Below are 21,342 nucleotides of genomic sequence, written 5' to 3'. Positions count from 1 at the left end.
TCTGCTTGTATTTCATGACAAATTGAATCATAGATATCCTAGAGAGTGATACCAGATTGCGACTTCTCTAAATTGAGAAAGTTGACCTGGAAAGTTTTTCTTGTGTTCCCATTTGAATAGATGAGAAAACAAGAATTCAGTAAACTTTTACAATTGCATTCCAAAGCAGCATACTTCTGCAGCTATTTAAGATGCAAAGATACGTAGAAGCTGGTCCATCAGTTCTCACAGTTGCATTATCTCTATGTGACATGAAGATTTTTGGATTAGAGAAGCTGTCTAAATATGCTGTTGGGACAATCATATTGCATTACCTTTACACAATGTAAAGCACTTTTTAATTAAACACTTAATAACAGATTATACTGCTTATAGGTTTTTATTTTAATCATTAATACTCCGGTATTGAAAATGCTACAGGTTCCTGGTTTACGCAAATCCAGTTCTGTGGGGTCACGTATTGTGACAAAACTGAAGCCATTGATACCTGCTAAAGTAAGTGGATTAAGTAAGAAACTGTCTCCTGTGCAAAAGAGAAATCATTGTGACGCTGAAAATAAGTTGGGACTACAAGCCACCATTGGTGAACTCTGGAGAAACTTCCAGTTTAAAAGGTGAGATGCTTTAACCCTTTACTTAGCACCTTTGTAAACCTTTGAAAAAATCTTCAGTAAATAAGTGTTGAATTGTTGGGAGGAAACAAGGAGAACATCTTCAGATATATTTCTACACACAGTTCTTCATTTCCTAGGCAAATTTACTTTTTTGTTGTTCGGTGTAGCCATGAGTTATAATTTGAAATAAATATACTTTCCACTTCTAATTATGTTCTTCATACCAAACAGAAAGAACTCAGCTAAAATCAATTTAGTTGAAGTAGTGCACTTATTATAATGTACTTTATATGAAAGTTATTGCCACTTTACATCAAATACTAAAAGGCATCTCTTAGCTCAGATACAAAAGCAGCCTAGAAGTTTCCAAATTTGATTGAAAGCACATTGGTTTTATTTAACTTTGATTGCCTCTGACACTTCAGAATGGCTGTTTGTTATAATCTGTTTTCTTTTCAAAATGGTGGTGAAATGATGAAGGATTGCTAAACAAAGTCTCTGCTTGTGAGAGGCTTTGCCTCTTTGGACACTAGAAAGTGCTATTTTCCCTTGTGTGGATGGTTTATTTTCCTATAAGAATAAAAATGGTAATATTAAATATAGGTATTTTTTCAACTAGTTTCAACTACCTCTCCCAACTTCAAATAAATATTCTTTTTTTTTTTTTTAAATGAACTTTTTCATTCTCATTAACATGAAACAGATTGTGATGGATCTCACTCTGCACTGAGATGATGATTACTTTAACTTTGGGGGAAAAAAATCTGATAAATTATGTAGATACAAACACAGAAAACATTCGTACTTCAGAGTTGTGTGTTGAACTTAACTGATGTTTAAATTGTTTCACTCTTATTGTGCAGATGTCTCTTTTTTGTAAGAAAAAGAAGCTGAAATGCAATTAGTATGGAAAAAAGACTGAGCCTGTGTGTTAAGTCTGAATAACTGTTAATAAGTTTGGGCCTTATGTAAGTTATTGTAAGCTTACAGCTGTTTTCTGTTCAAAAGTGTATTACTTCTGGTACTAACGTTTTTAGAAATCTTTCTTTACTATCCTTTTGATGTTGATTAAAAGCTAGTTTCAAAGTGGTAGTTGACAGTGTTTGTGTATGCATTGCTTGGCTTCCAGTTGGGAACGTCTGACCAGGATTGTTAGAGAATCACGTGTTTTCAGTTATCAGAATGCAGACATAATAAGATAGTGAGCCTAATAGCACTGACACTGTGCTTCTTTACCATCCTGGCAGTTTTAAGACTTAAGCCCCAACATCCACACATTTATCCACATTTTTTCTGGTCTGTAATTTCTGGGGATATACCAGAAATATATATTATGAATATGTTACCTAATTTTATGCAATTAAAATAACTGTTTCTTAGTTTAAGGGATGTTGTTTGTAAATTGTTTCTCAAAAAAGTTTTTCCCTACTGAGAGGGCTGGCTTAGATCTGAGTGCTCTGCTCACTGTTTTTTCAGATTTAAGTTATCTTCTGAAATTGGCTACAGGCAATTATGTTGTTGAGGGCAAACAGATCACATGGGACTCTAATCTGTTCTGTCCTTAACATTCACAAGCTATATACAATACTACAGTTGTCCAGAAGACCTGGAAGTTAAGGAAGCACATGTGTAGAATGTGGTACATACTGCACTTCGGATGTAAAAAATAATAGCTCTCGTTCCATTTACAGGATAACTGAAATGGTTGAAATAGCTTTCAGTCAAACTGTTAGCCATAGTGAAATTGGACATAAAACTTACATCATCACTTTTGCTTTGGACTTGCTGGTGGATGAGAAGGTAGCTGGATGAGAGGTCTAGTTTTCAATTAACCCATATGTTCTTAAAGTGTGTAGCTATAAACACATAATGTTAAACTTTGGGTTTTGTTTTGTCTGTCTTTCTGCAGAGACTATGAAAAGCTCCCTTCCTGTAAAAAGCCAGACCCGCTGTCTCCAATCAAAGATAATATTCAGCTCACTCCAGAAACAGAAGAAGAAATCTTCAATCACCTTGAACGTACTCATGTTCAGAGAGCTATATTCCAATGAACTGTATGCTGTGCAATAGAATGCATTTTTATCACTGTCAAAATTTCTTTGGGACCTCATCAGTATAGAAAAGATACTTTGAAAATTAGCTGTACGTTCTAGTCTGATTACTGATTTCTCATCTTGTTTTATAAAAAGTGAGTCGAAAGGTACAGTTTTATATTGACTGAAATAAAACCTTCAGATCTCCATTCTCTTGTTGAAAACTTAATACTGTTTTGTCCAGCTGATCCTGAGTATTTTTTGTAGGTCATATAGACACGATAGAACTTTGTACAACACCTACGGCTTTACTTTTGCAGAAAACAGCAGGGCATGTTTATGCCTTAGTTTTTAAGACCATTTAAAAATTTTCTTGCTACTTCTTCCCTGTTGAGCCTAGTTGGTCTCCAGGGCAGGAATAAAACTGCTCTTGAGTATTCAGTCATCACAAAACTCTGATAATGATGATTCTTTCGCTATGCGATAAGATCTTTTCTCTCACTGGTTAGCTTTCTGTACTTAATGTATGATGCAGCCACATTATTGGTGGGAATAATTTGGGAATTGCAGAAAGGAATATTGTAAGTACAGGGTTGACTGTTTATGTTCACAGGCATAGAACTATTGGCTAGCATGAATTACTCTGTTGCTGTGAGCGTTACTAATGACAGAATGAAATTTTGAAGGGAAAATATAAACTAATTGGTTGTTCTCATCACGTATTTATCAGTGTGAGAAAAGTAAGGTTGCTTTGTACAGCTGCCCAGTGCCTTTCACTGAGAGCCATGAATTCCTGCATTAGTGGAACATCAGAAGAGACAAACTACACTGTCAAGGGCAGGTCCTTTCAATAGGAGTATAGGACCTCTGACACAAAAGCAACGTGTGTGAATGGAACTGAGGTTTTAATTCTGTTATCTGCAAACATAGCCTTACCTAATTTTGTGGCTTAACTATTGAAAATACCATCACTTGTTCTTCTCTAGCTTCTTCAAACAGAGAATCAGTGGAAATAAAGGAGGCATTACACATACACATTTTGGCACAACTTTGTCACAAATATGTACCTCGTTTTGTTTTTTTTCTTGTGTACCCTTCTATGGAAAATATAAAAATATAATACCTTAGAAGACACAGGACATGTAACAACTTGCTGGAGTGTTATTTCAATGGTAGGTATGGTGGGAATCATTTATGCAAGAGTACTTTTCTGAGTTTTGTATTCTTAAGATTGTTTGTATTTAACTTCTGTTTTAACTTGTTTAACTTAACTCTATTTAACTTCTTAGATTTTGACATGTTATAGAGGAGTTTTCTTCAGAAAGGAGCACTATAATATGGAGGTTTCTATTTAACATGTAAGCATATGACAAAATAACATAAATGTTTTAGTTAAATATGGAGTTCTTGGGCTTGAGTGTTTTTTTTTTTTCTTTTATGAAAGATGTGCAACAACATATTTGTATGCATACATCTAATATCTGCAAAACTCTTCCCAAGTTCAGGCTGCCTATAGGTAGGGGAAAATTTGATAGGAATAAATAAATTCAGTTTCAGAATGGCAGAAATTGTTAGGTGACAATGGGACAAGAGAAGTGAGATAAAATGTGTCCTAATGAAAAGATGAAAGAAAGCTTGGAGAGAGGGAGGGAGAGTTTGGTTTAAAAAGTAGGTGTTAAAAAGATCGAGGATATGAGGATTAAAAAAAAAAAAAAAAAAGAATAGGGATAAGTGAGAGCAGAAAGTATCCTGGAGATGTGTTTGTGCTGGTGGGATTTTATTAGTTTGCTTTAATTTGATATTCTTGTTACATATTTAATTCTCCATACATAATATTCTCTTATCAGCAGGACTTCAAAATATTCTTACGAAATGGATGGCATCTCTATATCCTGTGAAAAGAGAGAATCTGGTCTGTAAAAGCTAAATGTACTGATGGTGGTCTAATCAAGCTTCACTTCTGGAAGTGCTGACTAGCCACTTCTGCAGCCAAAAGGAATCTAAACTGCAAATGTTCAGTGTCATAGTGAATACTTACAACAATGAGCATCCTAATCAAATATGTTTTTGATACTATAGGTAAGTGACTTCTCTATATTCAGCTGAGTCTGCTCTTTGTTCTAATTACAGCAGCTGATATTATCCATACGCATTCTTTCTTTCGTAAGTGAATGTAGTAGAATCATGTTTACTGGATGGAAGAATACAGATGGAAGAATATTTGAAGACTTAGTCTTTGCAATCTTGGTTTAAAAAAAAAAAACCCTCAAAGTTGTTGTAGTATTTAATAGAATTTGCAATGTTATGGGTTTTTTTTCTGTTACATGTTGACAGTTACTGGTACTTTATGAAGTTCCTGTTCTCATGTCTGCTAAATTTTCATGTAACAAAGTCATATTGAAGCTAGAAGACATTTCTTCACTCTTACTAAAAATGGAACTACCAGTTTTTTCTTTCATTATAGAGCTCAATTGTAGGTATACAAATATGCTTGATTTGGTTACAGTGCTTTGTAATGAAATTAATAAAATTATCAACATAGGAGGGAAGAAGAGGAGCTAAATCCTTTTCTGAACAGTAGAGGTTACTTCATGTTGGTGACAGGCCTGAATCTGGCTGCAGTAACCTAAACTTTAGTTCTGACAATACAGAAATGTGTATACTTGTTCCTTTCCTGTGGCTTTCTTGTGTTATTACTTGCCTCTGAGTTTGACAGTGAAATCGAATTCATTGATAAGGGAGATTTTGCTCTACTGTATTTGGGTTGGCATGTTTAATTCTCCTGATCTCCCTTCAGCGTGCAAGTGGTCAAATATCAGAAATTTGGGATAGTTCTACTCAAAGCAAACAACTGAGCAAAATCATCATGGAGAGTCTCAATACCTAATATAGATTGTATGCAATTCGTTCAGTTGGAGATTTTACATTTACTAATGAAATGATTACTACATAATGAGTGATAGCAATTTTTTTCTTCATTGTAGAAACACTCCTACCGTGCATCAAAGAATGAACCTGAGTAAATATTTGTTGTGCTTTGATTTAGGAAGATTCTAGAAATCAAGAATGCACTAAGAAATTAATCAAGTTAACTGGCATTATTATACACAGAAATGCTGAGAAAGTTATTCCTATGTATGGGATAGAAATATCAGCTGAAAATGTTGCTGAATTTTAGGACAAAAGGTAATGCTGGAGAAAATCCAGACCATAGCTGTCCTGTTCATTACTCTTACAATTTTTGATCCAATTAAGCAAAACATCTGTAACAGAAACATTCATGTGACACAAACAGAAGTAGCTGTAAGTAGAATATTTAGTAAAATTTAGTAGATATTCTCTCAGCTGATAATTTTCACTTAAGGCATTCAGTGAATGCATTTGAACATGGAGAATTTGAGGTCAGTTAGCACCCAAGTTTGCATCGCAAGAACAGGTTTTTAACAACTAGCAGATTTGTCTAACTTTTTTCTTAATCTGGAATTCATTACAATAACTGAGAATAACTGGAATAACATTGTCATTGTCAGAGATGAGCAAATGCAATCTTGATTAGTTCCATTCTCAATTTTTTATTTGTTTTGGTTTGTTTGGTGGTTTGTGGTTTTTCTTGGTGATTTGGTTTAAAATAAAAACAACATATATTTAAAAATGGAAAAAGCTGTTCTTCCAACCTGCACTCACTCAGCAAAGAGATTGGTTAATGGTCTGAAGAGGTAATCAAAACCAAAAGCGGGATGATTGTCCTATAACTAATACACGAATGTTCAGAGACATTAAAAATAAAAAATAATTAAAAAAAACTCTAGTATTTGTATTGGCTTAAATCATCTTCTTGGAGGTCAGTCACAGTGAGAACACCCATCTTCTCACTAACCTATAAAAATGATATAATTTTGGAAGTTTCTGTGGTTGGTCTTTTTTTTCCTCTTGGTTTCCTGTGTCTGACATACAGACTTTGTCAATGCAGTATTCTGAAGAGGTATCTCCCATAACTTGCCATTGGAAGATCTGTGCTCACATGAAGCTGACTTCTGTTCTGTTACCATTTTCTGACAGATATCTCAGGTCTGAGAGAAGAGCTTGGTCCTGGTGGAATGACTGCAGATTCAGCTTTTAATACAGAGAGAGAGAGATGTTTGTTTTAAACTGGAATGTAAGAGAGCAGAGAGCATTTTCAGTCTTCAGAGAAGCACCAGTCAGTGAGTATTCTGTGCTTATGGATTTTTGGATTGTAGTTAAATACACTTACATCCATCAGAGTACATTGCAACTAAGAACACTGTCATAAATTTCATGATGTAACAGATAAACCAGAGTATGGCTGGGGGGAGTAGCAGGGGAAGAAAAAAGGAGAAAAAAAAAAAAAAAATTACATCCTTTACCTTTTAGGGTCTATAAAAGCTGCCCACCACCAGGCAATATTGAGAGGTACAGTCTGACTTTTTCCACCTAGTCCACTGCACAGGGACCGTGTTCAAGAAAGCTTTTTTTAAAGGTGTTTTATGTTATAAATCCATAAGGTGGCAGATAGCAACATGGATCTGACCGAAGTTTTGTTGGCTACCACCTTTATTCTTTCTGATCAGACCATCTCATTACCAGCAACTCGATAGATAATTTTCTGACATTTTAAGTACTTCCTGTCAAGATACAGGAAGGAAGAGTAAGTCAGAGATAATTTCAGTAGACCAAACCAGATGGTAGTTGCAATGATAGCACAGCACATAAGGGGTTTTCCTACTTGAATTTCTAAAGGGGGAAAAAAAAATAATAAAAAAAAAAAACAACCAAAACCAGATGTCTGTGGATCTGAAGCTATTTTTTTCCCCTCTAAATGAATGGAGTTAATCATAAAACTGTGTCAGGCCTTTACAACACTCCAAATTTCTTGTATTATCTACTATTTGTTACATAGAGTTCTTGAATTTTAGTTTTCCAAACAATTCACTAGATACTTTCTCACCACTTGTCACTTCTGGCTTAAAAACTGAACAAGAAGCAAAAGAAATTCTGAGAGCTTTCTGCATTATTTCTGGTGAGGAAATACGGCTGGCAGATAAATAAAATAGTTTATCTATACTTGTATTAAAACTTTGGCTGCCATAACATATCTGTGTTACCCAAAGCTTTTAGGTTTGTTAAACAGGGGTTTAACAAAAAGAATAGCTTTATTTTTCTGAGTATATTAAAGTTGTGCAGGTAATGGAGGCTTTTATCTATCTTTTAATGATTTAGTTGTGCACTGCCATTAGTTATACTTCTAAATTGTTTTTTTTCTTTAAAACCAATTTAAGTTCAGCTTAAGAAAACTGATCAAAACATAGTAAGATAATTTGATTGCATCTCTGGAGCTAATGTCTCCAAATGAGTGCTATAATCCACTCTAACATGAGTCTGACTTTCTCTATTGAACAGAAATTCATCTTAACAATGAGCAGGAAAAAAAGTTTGCTTTGGAAGAAAAACAAGGATGTTTTTCTGAAATAGTTGGTAAAACACAAGAAAATAGACAGCAGTTAAGTTGTTTGTTCATACCATGTAGGAGATCTGTGGAAAAATAAGCAGTAAGTAATCTAAAATTAGAACAGTACATTCTCTCACACCAGGAAATAACTGTGCTCTCAGTTTTTCTTGAAAATCAAAGAAAAACAAATTTTTTTAGCAAAAAACATCAAATTTTTTCTGTAATCTTTGTAAAATATTACGCAAAGTAAAGTGATACAATGAAGTAGGAGATTTTTTAATAAGTTAAAACATTTACGCTGCTAGTATCTAAAGCATTAAATAAGACTATTCTGCCAGAATTACTATAAATCAGAGGTAATTTCTGGTTTACTAGCATACTGTATACATACCACGCAATAAAGTAAAACAACTTAAAACTTTCTGGCCTTAAAACCCTGATCGTGTGTCTGTGTCTGAACCCACTGTTCGTGAGAAAAGACCATCTCTGAATTTTAATTATCAGCTTAGTTAAGAAAGCTCACTGAACTTACCAAGTGTTAGCATGTTTGAGGAAAATGAAGTGATTCTGGGGTGCAAATGTTCTATACAAGATATATAAAATAATTCCTCTGTTATCTTTGACATAATTGGTAAGGCTCAGAGTACTGTTTTGGGCACCATAATTCAAGAGAAACTCAGACTGGAGATGGTCCAGGAGGGAGTTTAAGGGAGTAAGAAAAATGTGCAACAGTCTGGAGGGAGCAGGCGGGAGTGTGGAATGAATTGGCATTGTTTAGTCTAGAGAGAAGACTAATGAAAGGTGAAACGACAGCCTGTAGAACTGTTACTGCAGAGCAGAAAACATAAAATATAGTTTGGAAAAGAAATAATGGAAAAAACAGATTAAAGTTTTATTAAAATTTTTTGTCTACATTTGGTTTTCAGTTGAAATGCAAATACTTGCAAATATTGTAGTGCAAGTAAGCTCTGCACATACGTTTTAACTTCAAAGTCCACTCTAAAAACATTGTAAACTCTTACTGGGATCTCTTGATGATTTTTATATTAAATAGATTTCTACAGTAGATCAGGTCCACTTGAGATGGTAGGATTTGAATTCCTGAATTGAAGCTGAACATAATCTATACCACTACAAGTAGCAGCATTCTATTTTTATGTGGATTTTCATTTGGTTTTTCACACCAATAGGAAAATATTAGAATATGATAATGGTTCAATCACACTTTCTCATTAAGATTTGTCTTTCTGTAAGCTATTGAATTGAAGCATGAGTTTTGATCATGCTATGTACACTCTGGGCCACTTGCTTATTTCAAAAACTAAGACATAGTTTTAGACTTTCAAACCATAGCTTTTCAGTTGTTCCAAATCTTTCTTTCCTTAAACAGGAAACTTTTTTTTTCTTTTTATAACTTTATTCTTATAACTTAGAATGTTTTGGAGTTGAGTTTTCTGTTCTTGTGCTCCATTCCTGTTCATTTCTACAGATTAATATAATAAATTCAATGAAAAAATCTGTTATAGCTGAAAGCAAGACATAAGCAATCCAGGAGAGAGATGTAGATACACATATAATTTAAAAAAATCTTATAAACTATAAATACCAGGAAATAAAAGAGCAAAGGACATCTTAGACTCCTAAACTTGAACCTCTGGAACTTCTTACTTCCTATGTGAAAAGGACTTAATAATATACGTACTAATCACATTTACTTTATTACCTGATCTTTAGAAGGTCTGTTTATCTGTGATCCTAGTCAGAGAAGATGAAGCTGGACTTTCCTGTTCAGAGTGCTCCTATACATCACCAGAAGTGTCAGGTAGATGGTGTTCTCCCCCATCATAATTGTATTTTAGCTAATGCATCATATTTTACTATCTGCTCTTATCTTCTTGAGGATGCAAGTCTGGAGTATTTACTGTCTTGACAAAATATACTGCAGCGCATACAGTTGTAGAGAGACTTCTGCATTGCTGTAAACTCTGTCTTTTACAGTGAGAGTTTTCAGCAACCAGGCTTCAAAGCGAAACTATTAGTAGTATTGTCCTTGTTTTTAAAAATCTGAGAAAAACAAAGGACTGAAGGTGGGAGGATTAGCCACTTTTCTGCAGACCAGTGATAGAGTCAAAAAAGGCACTCGTGCCTTAAATTCTAATCTTGCCTGTAACTAGCACACCGCACTCCTGAAAGTACTTTGACAAACTCTCAGCAGTGAAACCTGGCTAAAGTGCAAGTGTGCAGTCTTTCTACAGTGGGTCATAGTAGTAGTCAGAAAGGAATAGTAGAAAACGCCTCAAAACTTCGATTCATGACTTACTGTTATCCACTCACCTTTTAGAGACCTAGGAAAACTCTTGCCTCTCTTGGTGTATTTTAGGTCCTACACCAGAAAAGCTAAAATGAGGGAATATCAAATAATATGTGCAAAAAGGAAGCAGAGAGGATGTCCACTAATTAGGATTGGGTTTGTGGCGACCTGTTCTAACTGAAGGATCAAACGTTCATTAGATAACCCCTTTCTCCTGTCCTTGATACTTTTGCCAGTCTATAACTTTGAATGATAAGACAATAATCTTGGGAAAGAATTGCATTTCAGCAATAGAATGAAGACTTATATTCTGTACAGTACAAAATGAATGGATGATGCACAAGAATGCATCAGTACTTTGAGTTATATGTCTACGGCCGCATCATCTGGAGTACAGCTTAGAAAATTGCTTTTGCATTTGAGATGCATATCTAATACTATCCTGAAATGGCTGTGGTGAAACTGTCTGAACATTCCTCAGCTGTACCTGCATGAGAAGGAATGCAAAAATGTTAAATCTCTCACTTTTATATTTGTTGTGAAATACTGGCATACTCTTGCAATCAAATCAAATTGTTTCTTTTTTTTAAATATCAGATGGAAATTTGGAGAATTTCAATTACTCACATAATTCTCATGTGTTTCAGACTGAATGGATTGATCTCTAAATATGCCTATGTATAGTTTACTTCTTCCATGCTCCATTTTTAGACTATTACATGAGTGGGCATGTACAAAGCTGGTTGATTTCTCCTGGTTTCTAGAATGCCACCTAAGTCATATGTACTGTATTGTAGACATGAAGAGGAATACTGTAACATAACTACAAAGAAAACAAAGACGACTTCTGAAGGGATGTATTGTAATGTTTTTTCATATAGCCTCACCCTTATTCTGCCCTCCAGAGATAGGGCATCCACTACTTCTCTAAATAACACATTCCATTACTTCACTGTCCTTACAAGAAAGATGCAGCTCTTGGAACAAGTCCTAAGGAGAACCACTAAGATGATCAGAGAGCTGGAGCACCTTTCCTATGAAGAAAGGTTGAGGGAACTGGGCTTGTTTAGCTTGGAAAAGAGAAGGCTCCAGGGAGACCTCACTGTGGCTTTCCAATATCTGAAGAGGGCATATAAACAGGATGGGCAATGGCTATGTATGAGGGTGGATAGTGATAGGACAATGGGGAATGGTCTTAAACTGATACAAAGGAGATTTAGGTTAGATGTTGGGAGGAACGTTTTCACACAGAGGGTGGTGACACACTGGAACAGGTTGCCCACAGAGGTTGTGGATGCCCCATCCCTGGAGGCATTCAAGGCCAGGCTGGATGTGGCTCTGGGCAGCCTGGTCTGCTGGTTGGCGACCCTGCACATAGCAGGGGGGTTGAAACTCGATGATATAGATCAGGATACACTTTTGCCACCTTTGCTGCAAGTGCTTTTGCCAGCAGTCCATACTCTGTACTGGAACTGATGTAGGAATGTATTTCCACGGAGGCTGAATATGCAATAACACTGTGAAGGAAGGCACTCCAGATAGCCTGGGACAGAGAACTGGCTGCAGGAATACAGGAGGAATACAATGCTTTTTTCAGATTGCTTGAGTGCTTACCTGAGAAGAGAGACTGCAGTTCTGCTCTAGTGTAAAGTTTGTATTTTACAGTAAATAGGATGTAGTGAAAGCAAAAATGAACAGTAGATGTGAAGAAAATAGAAACCTGTTTTTAAGCTCATACTACGAAAGGCCAAGTATATAAGGAAGTATACATACTTTCTTACGACAGCCTATATGAGATATTTTAAAATTCTGTGTAGTTAACATTTAAACTTAGTAAGATGTGTTAAGGAAAACCAGACAGCCATCCTCAGTGAAGGTCTAGGATAAAGTTTTTATGATTATTCCCAGATACACCAGCAAAATTCATACACAAGCAGGAAGAGAAACAAAAAAGGTTTGTTTGTTTTTTTTTAAAAAAAAAAAAAAGGCCAGCAGTTATATCTGGACGTGTTTTTGACAGTGTCTTGTAATTGTTATGAACAAAGCAATCTTGATTCTATTACAATTTATATCATAGTGCTTCCTTTGTAACCTAGCCTGTGATAGCTCATTTTACATCAGTTAGAATTTCTTTTAATTTCAGTCACTTTTTCTACCAAAGCATTGCACTACTGATGTATCATTTATTTTATGGAACCAAGTTAATGCTCTTATTACACTGCTGTATATTCCATGGTACCTTTGCAGGAGGGATGATTAATCTCAACAGGCTTATCTAGTAAAATCTTCAAATAACTGTGTGTGAAACATATAGTTCGTGATGAAAAACATTCTGAGAGTGGAATAAAGCCAGGAATAGCAGCTGTTGCTAACTGAGTATAGTGAGATTTGATAGAGGGCAAATCAAAGCAAACTTTAATCTTCAAGAATCCTTGATCTTACAGACTCCAGTTAAAAAAAATATATATATATAAAGCTACAAAGCGTTTAGTACTTTAAAATCAAAATTGATGTGTCTTTTTTTTTTTTACCATTAATTTGTTTTCCTTTACAAGTAGGATGAAGTTTCAGTATGTAAGCAGGCAGAGACAGCTGGTAGTTGTCATCTGGAAGATTCAGAAAAGAGGAGGGCTAGCAGGGAGAAACTGAGGTGTGTGATAACACATCAGTTTCAGGATTCAGAGGGGCGGAGTGACTATTTACTGATTTATTTCTTGGGTTTATGTTGGAATCTAGAGCAGATGAGACTAGTGTTTGTTCCACTATAGCAAGTCCAAGTTTTTGTGCATTTTGTCCATTTGGAGGAATCTGTGGAGTAAGTAAGGTGGACATAGAACTTCTTCCTTCGATCCATCTGTCCAGCCCTGTAAATAGAAGTCTATTGTTTATTGAAGTGACAATCTGAGTTGTGGTATTTGTAGGTATTTTTCTATGTCAGGTCAGTCTCAATCCCTGGAAGTGGCACGGGAAAAACAGAAATGTCAAATCACATATGCCCCAGTTCTGGATGACCCCAAGGCTCATTGTGAAACACGAAAGGAAGCTGTTTCTCTTAGTTTCCAAATATGAGTGTATCTGGGGAGCAAGAGGAAGATATTCTTCTTCTGGGACCATGATTAGAAGAGGATGTCAAGCTGTATCTCAGTATACCAGAAGTGAACAATTGGTGGAGCCATCATGTGTACCTAGCTCTGTGTTTGAGCACATTTTGCTCTTCTAAATGGTATGATAATATCACATGTTCATTCAAGACAGAGAACGAAACAAACAAAATTGCAGCAGACAGAAAGTCCTTTACCAAGACAAGCTATTTGAGAGTCTAAATTAATTTAATAAAACACTGTACTCATTTTCATTTTTTCATTTTTTTCTCCTTTCTCTTATTTCCATTTTCTGCTAGTTTTCACATAGGTGTAAACATGATAAAGGTCTTCAGTGATCCATGTTATACAACAACTATGAATTTCATTAATGCTGAGAATTCAAACTGAGAATCACTTTTCAAAAAGCATTCTTGATTTAAAAGAAAAAAATGCTAAGAATAGGTAAATAATACTATTAATTTTAATAGAGTGATCCTGTGTTCTTCACCTTCAGCAAACAAAAAAATAATCCATGGATTTTGTTTCATTTAGTTCCAATACTTACCTACTGGAATTTTGTCATTTGTCTCCTGGATTGAAGAGTCCATTACCAACTCTTCTTGCCATTAGTAAGGATTTTAAAAGTGTGTTCTACGTAAGGTAAATAAGTTGAGTTCCAGAAACTTTGCTCTTTACAGGTTACTTTTTTTCCCAATACTTGAATGTTTCTCTTCACAATTCTCTGAACTTTTTCCAAGTTGCAACATCAATCCTGAATTGTACACCATTAGCTTAGATGTAACAGTAGTCATTCTAGTGCCAGGTACAGAAGTAGGACTGAAATTCTCTTGCCTGTACACATGTCCAATGATTGTATTAGCCTTTTCTGATGATTGGTAACACGATATCTACCTTGATATGATGATTATGTTTTTCTCCAAGACAAGCCTCTGTGTATCTCCTGTAATTATAGCTTCTACTTTGACTCCTATGTAGCTCTCATGTTGCCACTCTCCTCATGTGCTCACTTCCACACCATCCAGTAGTAGTGACCTGCCCTTCATTATCTCCGCCTTTTTTCTTGATACTTACGCAGGTTTTATCTGTGATAAATTTACAGTCAGGAAAAATTGATTTTTTTTCTAGATTAATGATTAAAATGCTGCACTAAAAAAAGCACAGTCCAGAAACATGGCTTCTACAGAATCAAATTAGAAATACAACTATTTGGTACTGATTTTCCTATTTTGAAGTATTTTGGGACATTTTTTTAATAGGCTATTGTTATCTTTGATATTCTTTAGTCAAAATATTGGCAAAAAAAAAAAAGCGAGAAACTTAACACTAGTATGTTACATTAGTATGAATACCTCGATAATCATAAACAGTAATCCTATTGAAGACTTTGCTAGACAAGTTATATTTTCAGTGCACATATTAGCATTGATATTGATCTCTTTTTAAACTGTCAGTAGTTAATCTTAAGTCCTCGATACACCCTACAAGTATCAATATCAGGCTTGAAGTTTTGTGTTTACTTTTGCTAATTCGTTTACTCTTTCAAAATACTATCACAATATTAGCTTTCAGTTAATCTTCTTCTTTTTTGAGTGCCTTGAATGATATCAACAATGACTCTTATATGGTTCAGCATCAGTAACTGCCATCTGATGACTGGAAAGTCAGAGCATACCTCTATTCATCTCTTGTAACATGGATTTAATACTTGCCTAATCATAGGATTCACTTGAAAGAGTGGCTAAGTTATCTGAGACCTTTCCCCAGTTTTAGGGGCTCTGCTGACCTCTAGGACCAGATGGATCACCGAGATGGAGTTTGTCAGCTTGGTTTCAAGCATCAGCACTTTCAGACACTTCATGTTGTTTGGGAATTACACCCAAACCCTTCCACCAGGATGAATTTTCTGAAAGCAGACTTTTAAAAGTAACAGTGTGAAAGTAATAGATATCTTTTGGATGTGTCAAGTAGGTGATACATTAAAAAAATGGTTTGGGTTAACCTGCCTGTTTGAGCCTAAGTGATTGTGAAGAGATTTTAGGCATCATATAAATGCACACACATACCCAAACACTTGGCAGTAGAACTTTTACCCATCAGGTCTACTTGATAGCAAGTAACAAGATGAAAATCCACTTTGAAATAGAACAACAGGAAAAAGACATATGATATAATGTGGTCATAGTAATAGGTTGATATCAAACCAGATACAGTGTTATTGGTTTCTGATGGAGGGGAGAAACTGAGGAAGCTTAATTATTGGTGGAAGTAATGAAACAGTTGTTGACCTGTACATTTTTGTCTGGTACATCTCAGTCTTTCTTATTCTGATTGCAGTTGTATTTCTTTCTTAAAGTATTTTAGAATCCAGATAAAAAGGTTCCATGTTTCAGATGTAGTACAAGAGAGCTGGGAAGAAACTAGTGTGTAACTGATCTCTGGTATATTGGTATTCTATTTTATAACTCATTACTCAGATTGGTATAGAAGGGCTGGACATCATACCAAGGGTTTAGACCATAGTGTCATGAATCTTTTCTTACATACTCCCCTCAACTTTTTGCTCCACTCATGCATGATAGAAGTATTTGAGTGGCAAACTTGACTGGGGCACTGTCACAGTGTAGGTGCATGTGGTTGTGCCAGAGAAATAAAGAAGATAACACAGAGACAGCAAGGGAGAAGCAGTGGGGTTTGGCCAGCTAAACTGCTCTATCCCCAGCATTGGAGTCTCAGGTTAGTGTGCATTGATTGATGCCAGACAGTATTCAAGAAGTTCTCTTGGAAGAAATTTTACCTTGTGCTGGAGAGAGCAGTTCTGCATCCCCTTTGTTGTTTGTGGTGTGTGTGGTTCAGCAGTATAATCTGAGAACCCTCACTATAAAAAAAAAAAAAAAAGTTCTCATGTCTAAAAACTGTAGATTCTTTAACAGAAGACACAGAATCAAAGAAGGTCGGGACCTCCAGAAATCTTTCCATTGCATCATCCTCCAGTGTGGGACATTTCACAACATTCCAAGCAAGGATTCCAGCTCTTCACCACCTTTTTAGGTAGGAAAACTTTTGTAGCTTTTTCTTGCTGTAATTTAAGCCCTAATACTTGTCATAGCAAGTAGTGTAAACAACAACAAAAAGTCTTCCCTCTCATTTTGCAAGAGCATTATGTTTGTGAGGATGTATGTGTCCCTTTTCCAGCCTTCTTGAAGCCAAACAATCCAATTTCTTCCATCTTTTATCATAAGCATATTCTAAATCTCTGCTCATCGTCATTACTCTCTGGAATTCTCAGCTAGTTAATATTCTTCTTTGACTGTAATGCCTAGATGAGGCAGACTATTTCAGTTGAGGCCCTCCCATTGTTGAGTACAGCAGGAAGCTTATTTAACACAGCTTGTAGGCTCTACTCCTGCTTAGAAATCCTAATGTGGTGTTTTTTTTCACAGTAGCATGACAGTGTTGACTCATGCTTAGCTTGTGATTCAGTCTCTCCCATGGACTCTTAAGATGAAAAGTCACGATCCAGTTGTTTTCCATCCTGTATCATTCTTCCATCCAAATGAAGTATTTATCCCTCCTGAACAGCGATCGGGTGGGGATGGGAGCCATCTTCACCCTTCCTGTAAAATCTTTGCCAACACTTGTTGCATTTCTTATTGCAAAACCCACAGCGTACTCAAGGACTAGCTATTCTTCAGATAAGTCTTTTATTTTTTTAGAAGGAAAGGGAGTAGGGAGTTCAATGAGTACCAACTCCATTAGCAAATAACCAATATGCAGACAAGAAGGTAGAAGAATCTCTTCAATTTGTGTGGTAAACTCTATAAATTCTGACTTGTTTAACCAGAGATTAAGCCCAAATGTGAAGCAAACAATGTTAAGAAGGAAAAGGCAAAAGCTGACATTGATTAAACCTTGGCAAAGTTCCATGACGTCAAGCAGACGATTAAAATTTTAGTCAGGAAAATATATTTCCAGCATGTATAGGTTTTCTCTCTGCTTTCTTTTTCCAGTATTTTATATTTATAAGTTTATAAAGTTCTTAGCTCACATTTAATAACCAAAAATAAATAAACAGATCCTCAGCAATTTATTTTGGGACCAAAACTTGTGCTGAACTCTCTTGAGGGTATCGTAGAAATAAAAATATGTATAAATAGAAGTATCAAGTCTGATTCTGAGTTCTTTTTTTTGTAACTGATTATTTATTACTAGATCTAAGAAGTATTCAGCTATAGCAGCAACTATGATATAAGATGCTAGATTGATTAGATTTAGTATGTTTGCTTCAAAGCTCCCCAAAGTCCCAGGATATGTTCAAACTTCATTTGTAAAACTGCTAGGTTTTTGGAATCAATATTCAGTTAGTCTCTGTTTAAATTAGTAAAACAGAAATAGACAGATTTGTTGATTGGAAAGACACATTTTGGGCACTGGTCTGCTATAGGTATTTTTTATTAATCCAATTTCCTCTAATGTCCCAATATGGAATAATTTTGAAGTACCTATTTTTGGAGTTTGCATAATCCTGCATTGCTCAAAAAATCACAAACAGTTATCAGTTAAGGTTGTGTTGCAGACTTCTGTGTAGCATTTTAATTCATATGTTAATATAACTGTGCTTATGGTCCTCGTCAGAAACGTGAGAAAATATAAGCACAGGAGAAAATCCTGGTCAGTACAAAGGATTTTATTCTAAAATGTCACAAAATTAGGTGCTGTCCCTTAGCTCTGAACTCCTAATATTAATGTCACAAGGATAAAAATTTGTTAACAAATTTCCAGAATAGAATGCCAGAAGGGTATGATTTGCATCAAAATGAGAAGATATAGATACAGCCTAAAAGACTGTTTGCAGCATAGAGTTTACCAACAGTAACCTACACTTGAGCTTCACAGTCCATGCATAGGCAAGTTGTTGTATTCTTTTCTTCTAAATATATACTGAAGATAAGACTGACTTAGTTTTTTCTTCAGTGAAATTCTGAGATTCACAGATAAATCCACTGATGGACAAATTCTGAAAAAAAAATTTATAAATCTGAAAAATGGCCAATTCCTTCATTCCTTGTCTTTCTCTAGTTTACATTTGACAAAGTGTTTTCAAAGAAACAACCCTTTGCTAATATCACAGTTTAAGCTTTGGCTCTAGTTACATAGAAAACAGGCAGGATGTAGTTCCTCTATTTCTAAATAAGTACGAGAAGACTATGAGTTACTCATTAATGAAGTCTTTAATTGAGCTACTAAAATTTAGATGGAGCATCACGAAAATAACTGTTTATGAGCAACTAAGTTTGTGGTTTCTGCTGCATGCACATGTTGTGTTGAACTATTCCTGCAACTGTTTCACTCATTCAGCCTTATTCTCCTCAGTCCCACCTCATAATAATAAGCTTTGTAGGATACCTTGAATTGCAGTCTCATGGCACTTGATAACGAGAGCCTCATTAAACTGCCATATATAACTCTCTTCCCTCTTTCTCCCCTTGTGTTTAAAACCAGGTTCTTTACCCCTGCTCAATTGAAGATTTGTTTCAGCAGTATATAACGTGTGTGTGAATGTAGGTTTTGGGTGTTTTATAGAGGAAGTGCTTTGGAAACAGGTATCAACAGAGCCTGGCATGGAAGCAGTGCAGCTTACTGCTAGGGTCTCTTTCCAGAGTTTTTCTTGAATAATCCAATGAGGTAATCATCTGATCCCTCAATAGACAACGTAGCTAGGGAAGACAGGAAGTCAAGGCTAATTTTAAGAGCTTAATCCTCCAAATGAAAACCCAAAACTATCTTTTCAGCTCTTTCTGAGTACTAAGCCATAATCCTACAGCCACTATTGTTTCAAAATATACTTTATAGATCTTGCTTCTGGGTAGAGAAATTTCTGAAAAAGGAATTGCTGTCTCAGCCTACAGAAACTCTGATGACTTGTTTATGGCACTTTTGGAAAGAAGTTTTGATAAATCACATCTTTTCCAACTGCTTACCTTCTTCAGTTTCTCATTTCTTGTTCTCCTTGACAAAAATGCGTGTAGGTTGTCTGCACTCGGCCAGCTCTGGATCTTATGCATGCAAAATAGTAAGCTTTCTTACAGATTTATTTGCTGGCAAACTGCTCCCTGCTGCAGCTCATTGCTCTGCTTCTCTCTTTTTATAATATGACATAGGTACTCCTCTGTAGCTTTTTTTATGTAGTACTGCAGTTAACAAATCATCCACTAGAAAATGGGCATAAAACACAGTGTGACCAAAAAGTGTGACTGTTATATGTAACTAAAGTACACACAAATCCAAACAATGATCTCCCAAAAAATTACTATGCTGAGAATTACCAGAAAACCCCATTTTTAAATGAGGAGGTACCAAAAATAGAATAACCTGTATTTGCTTTTCAGTGTTAACCTGTATGCCTGTTCCCATACCTATCACAGTTTTTTGCTGCAAGTCGCAAGTGTAACTCTACAGCCAACAAACATTTTCTTTCATTTGTCTTATACTCTTATATTAAAATAAGTATAGATTTAGTTTTTCCCTCCTGATGAACCAGCAGAAACAAAATTAATCTGGTACAGAAAAACTACAGCAGTCTGAATAGGAAAACAATACTTGGAAAAAGTGTATTTTGAAAAAAAAACTTTCCAGCTAATTAACTGTAAACCTTTCATGTCTGCTACAGTGTTTGACCTTCTGCTCTCCACCTCCCCTGCTTAAGTTCCTCCCATGTACTGTAACATGGTAGCTGTACCTCTGCAGCCTGTGTGGCTCCAGGCAGCACTCAGTGCATGCTCTAGCTTCTACTGGAACTGCTTCATTTTATAGAGTTATGAATCAGGCCCTTCAAAACAGCCTACGTTTTTCCACTAGTAAAATTGAAGCCGCTCACACATGTTACAGTTGGATAATTTCCAAAAAGAAAACATAAGCTGGAGGTCTAGCATAGGAGCTGGGTTCAAGCCCTGCAGCCGCACTCTTCCATTGTTTCTCTGGGCCTTGTCTACAAGCGATGTAGCTTCTAGCTGCACCACATTCATTCTGTGTGCTGGGTCCAGGTGCTAATGAAGGTGTGCAGTGTGGAATACGTGGCTCTGGCTCATCAGGCATAAGGGTAACCCTAGCAAGGTCTCCCCAGCTCCAGATAAATGCTTTATCTGTTGAGTTATACAGGATGTTCTGTGAAGCGCATGACGCATAATCATGCTCAACAGTAGCTTAATGGACCAACTGTCTTGGATGACAGAGCCAAAGGATACCTTCCTTTAGGGTCCTAGCATCATCTTCCAGAGCCAGCTATGGCAGCAGCAGCAGTTCTTCATGCCACCCCAGTTTCTTGTAACATGCTCCCTCTGGACCAGCCAGCCCCTTTCTAGAGATTGCCAACTCCCAGCATTGGAATAGCTATGTGAGGCATTCTCCTTCTTGGCAAAATCAGCTGGGTGAGCTAAAATAAGCCTCCTACATTAACCCTGATGCTAAAACAGTTCCCCTAAATGATCAGTGCTAAAACATACAGCTGTTCTTATTCAAGAAGAGGTTGGACACTTTTTCTATCTCAACCAAATTCACTGGAAGGGAGAGAGCAGTAAAATGACAGTAATGACCTCAGTTATCCTACCTAAACTCCTGCTCCATATCTGCCAGAGACACCAAGACATAGCCAAATTTTATGGCTCTAACATCAGTTGAATTAGAGTAACAGAACAACTGTGAATTCTCATACAAGTTTGTTACATGGCAACTGAGGGTATGTTATTTATAGTTTTCAGCAATCCTGGAATCCGTACCCAGGTTCTGCACAGAAGGCCTGATTCCTTTCCAAAAAATT

At 36.0% G+C, this 21,342-nt stretch overlaps 1 protein-coding gene across 4 annotated transcripts; it reads left to right on the top strand.

Annotated features, from left to right (window-relative positions):
* The first annotated feature begins 394 nt into the window (after positions 1-394).
* Positions 395-11,650, top strand: LOC104909613 (exonuclease 1-like). 4 transcript variants are annotated; one of them, XR_004158840.1, is made up of 4 exons: positions 395-614; positions 2,524-2,802; positions 3,634-4,726; positions 6,707-11,650. XR_004158840.1 is itself a non-coding variant. In XM_019612730.2 (2 exons), the coding sequence occupies exons 1-2, from the start codon at positions 412-414 to the stop codon at positions 2,424-2,426; spliced, it is 324 nt and encodes a 107-aa protein (XP_019468275.1). In that variant the 5' UTR covers positions 395-411; the 3' UTR covers positions 2,427-2,441. The 4 variants fall into 4 exon arrangements, 2 of the variants coding, with proteins under 2 accessions (XP_019468275.1, XP_019468274.1); XR_792463.3 differs by having other exon boundaries at positions 396-614; positions 2,524-3,819; positions 4,498-4,726; positions 6,707-9,533; XM_019612730.2 differs by lacking the exons at positions 2,524-2,802; positions 3,634-4,726; positions 6,707-11,650 and adding an exon at positions 2,306-2,441.
* Positions 11,651-21,342: the final 9,692 nt, after the last annotated feature.

The sequence above is a fragment of the Meleagris gallopavo genome, chromosome 2, assembly GCF_000146605.3.
Source record: "Meleagris gallopavo isolate NT-WF06-2002-E0010 breed Aviagen turkey brand Nicholas breeding stock chromosome 2, Turkey_5.1, whole genome shotgun sequence".
Taxonomy (NCBI): domain Eukaryota; kingdom Metazoa; phylum Chordata; class Aves; order Galliformes; family Phasianidae; genus Meleagris; species Meleagris gallopavo.
Note: the sequence above shows the minus strand (reverse complement) of the source record. Positions and strands in the feature narration are given on the sequence as shown.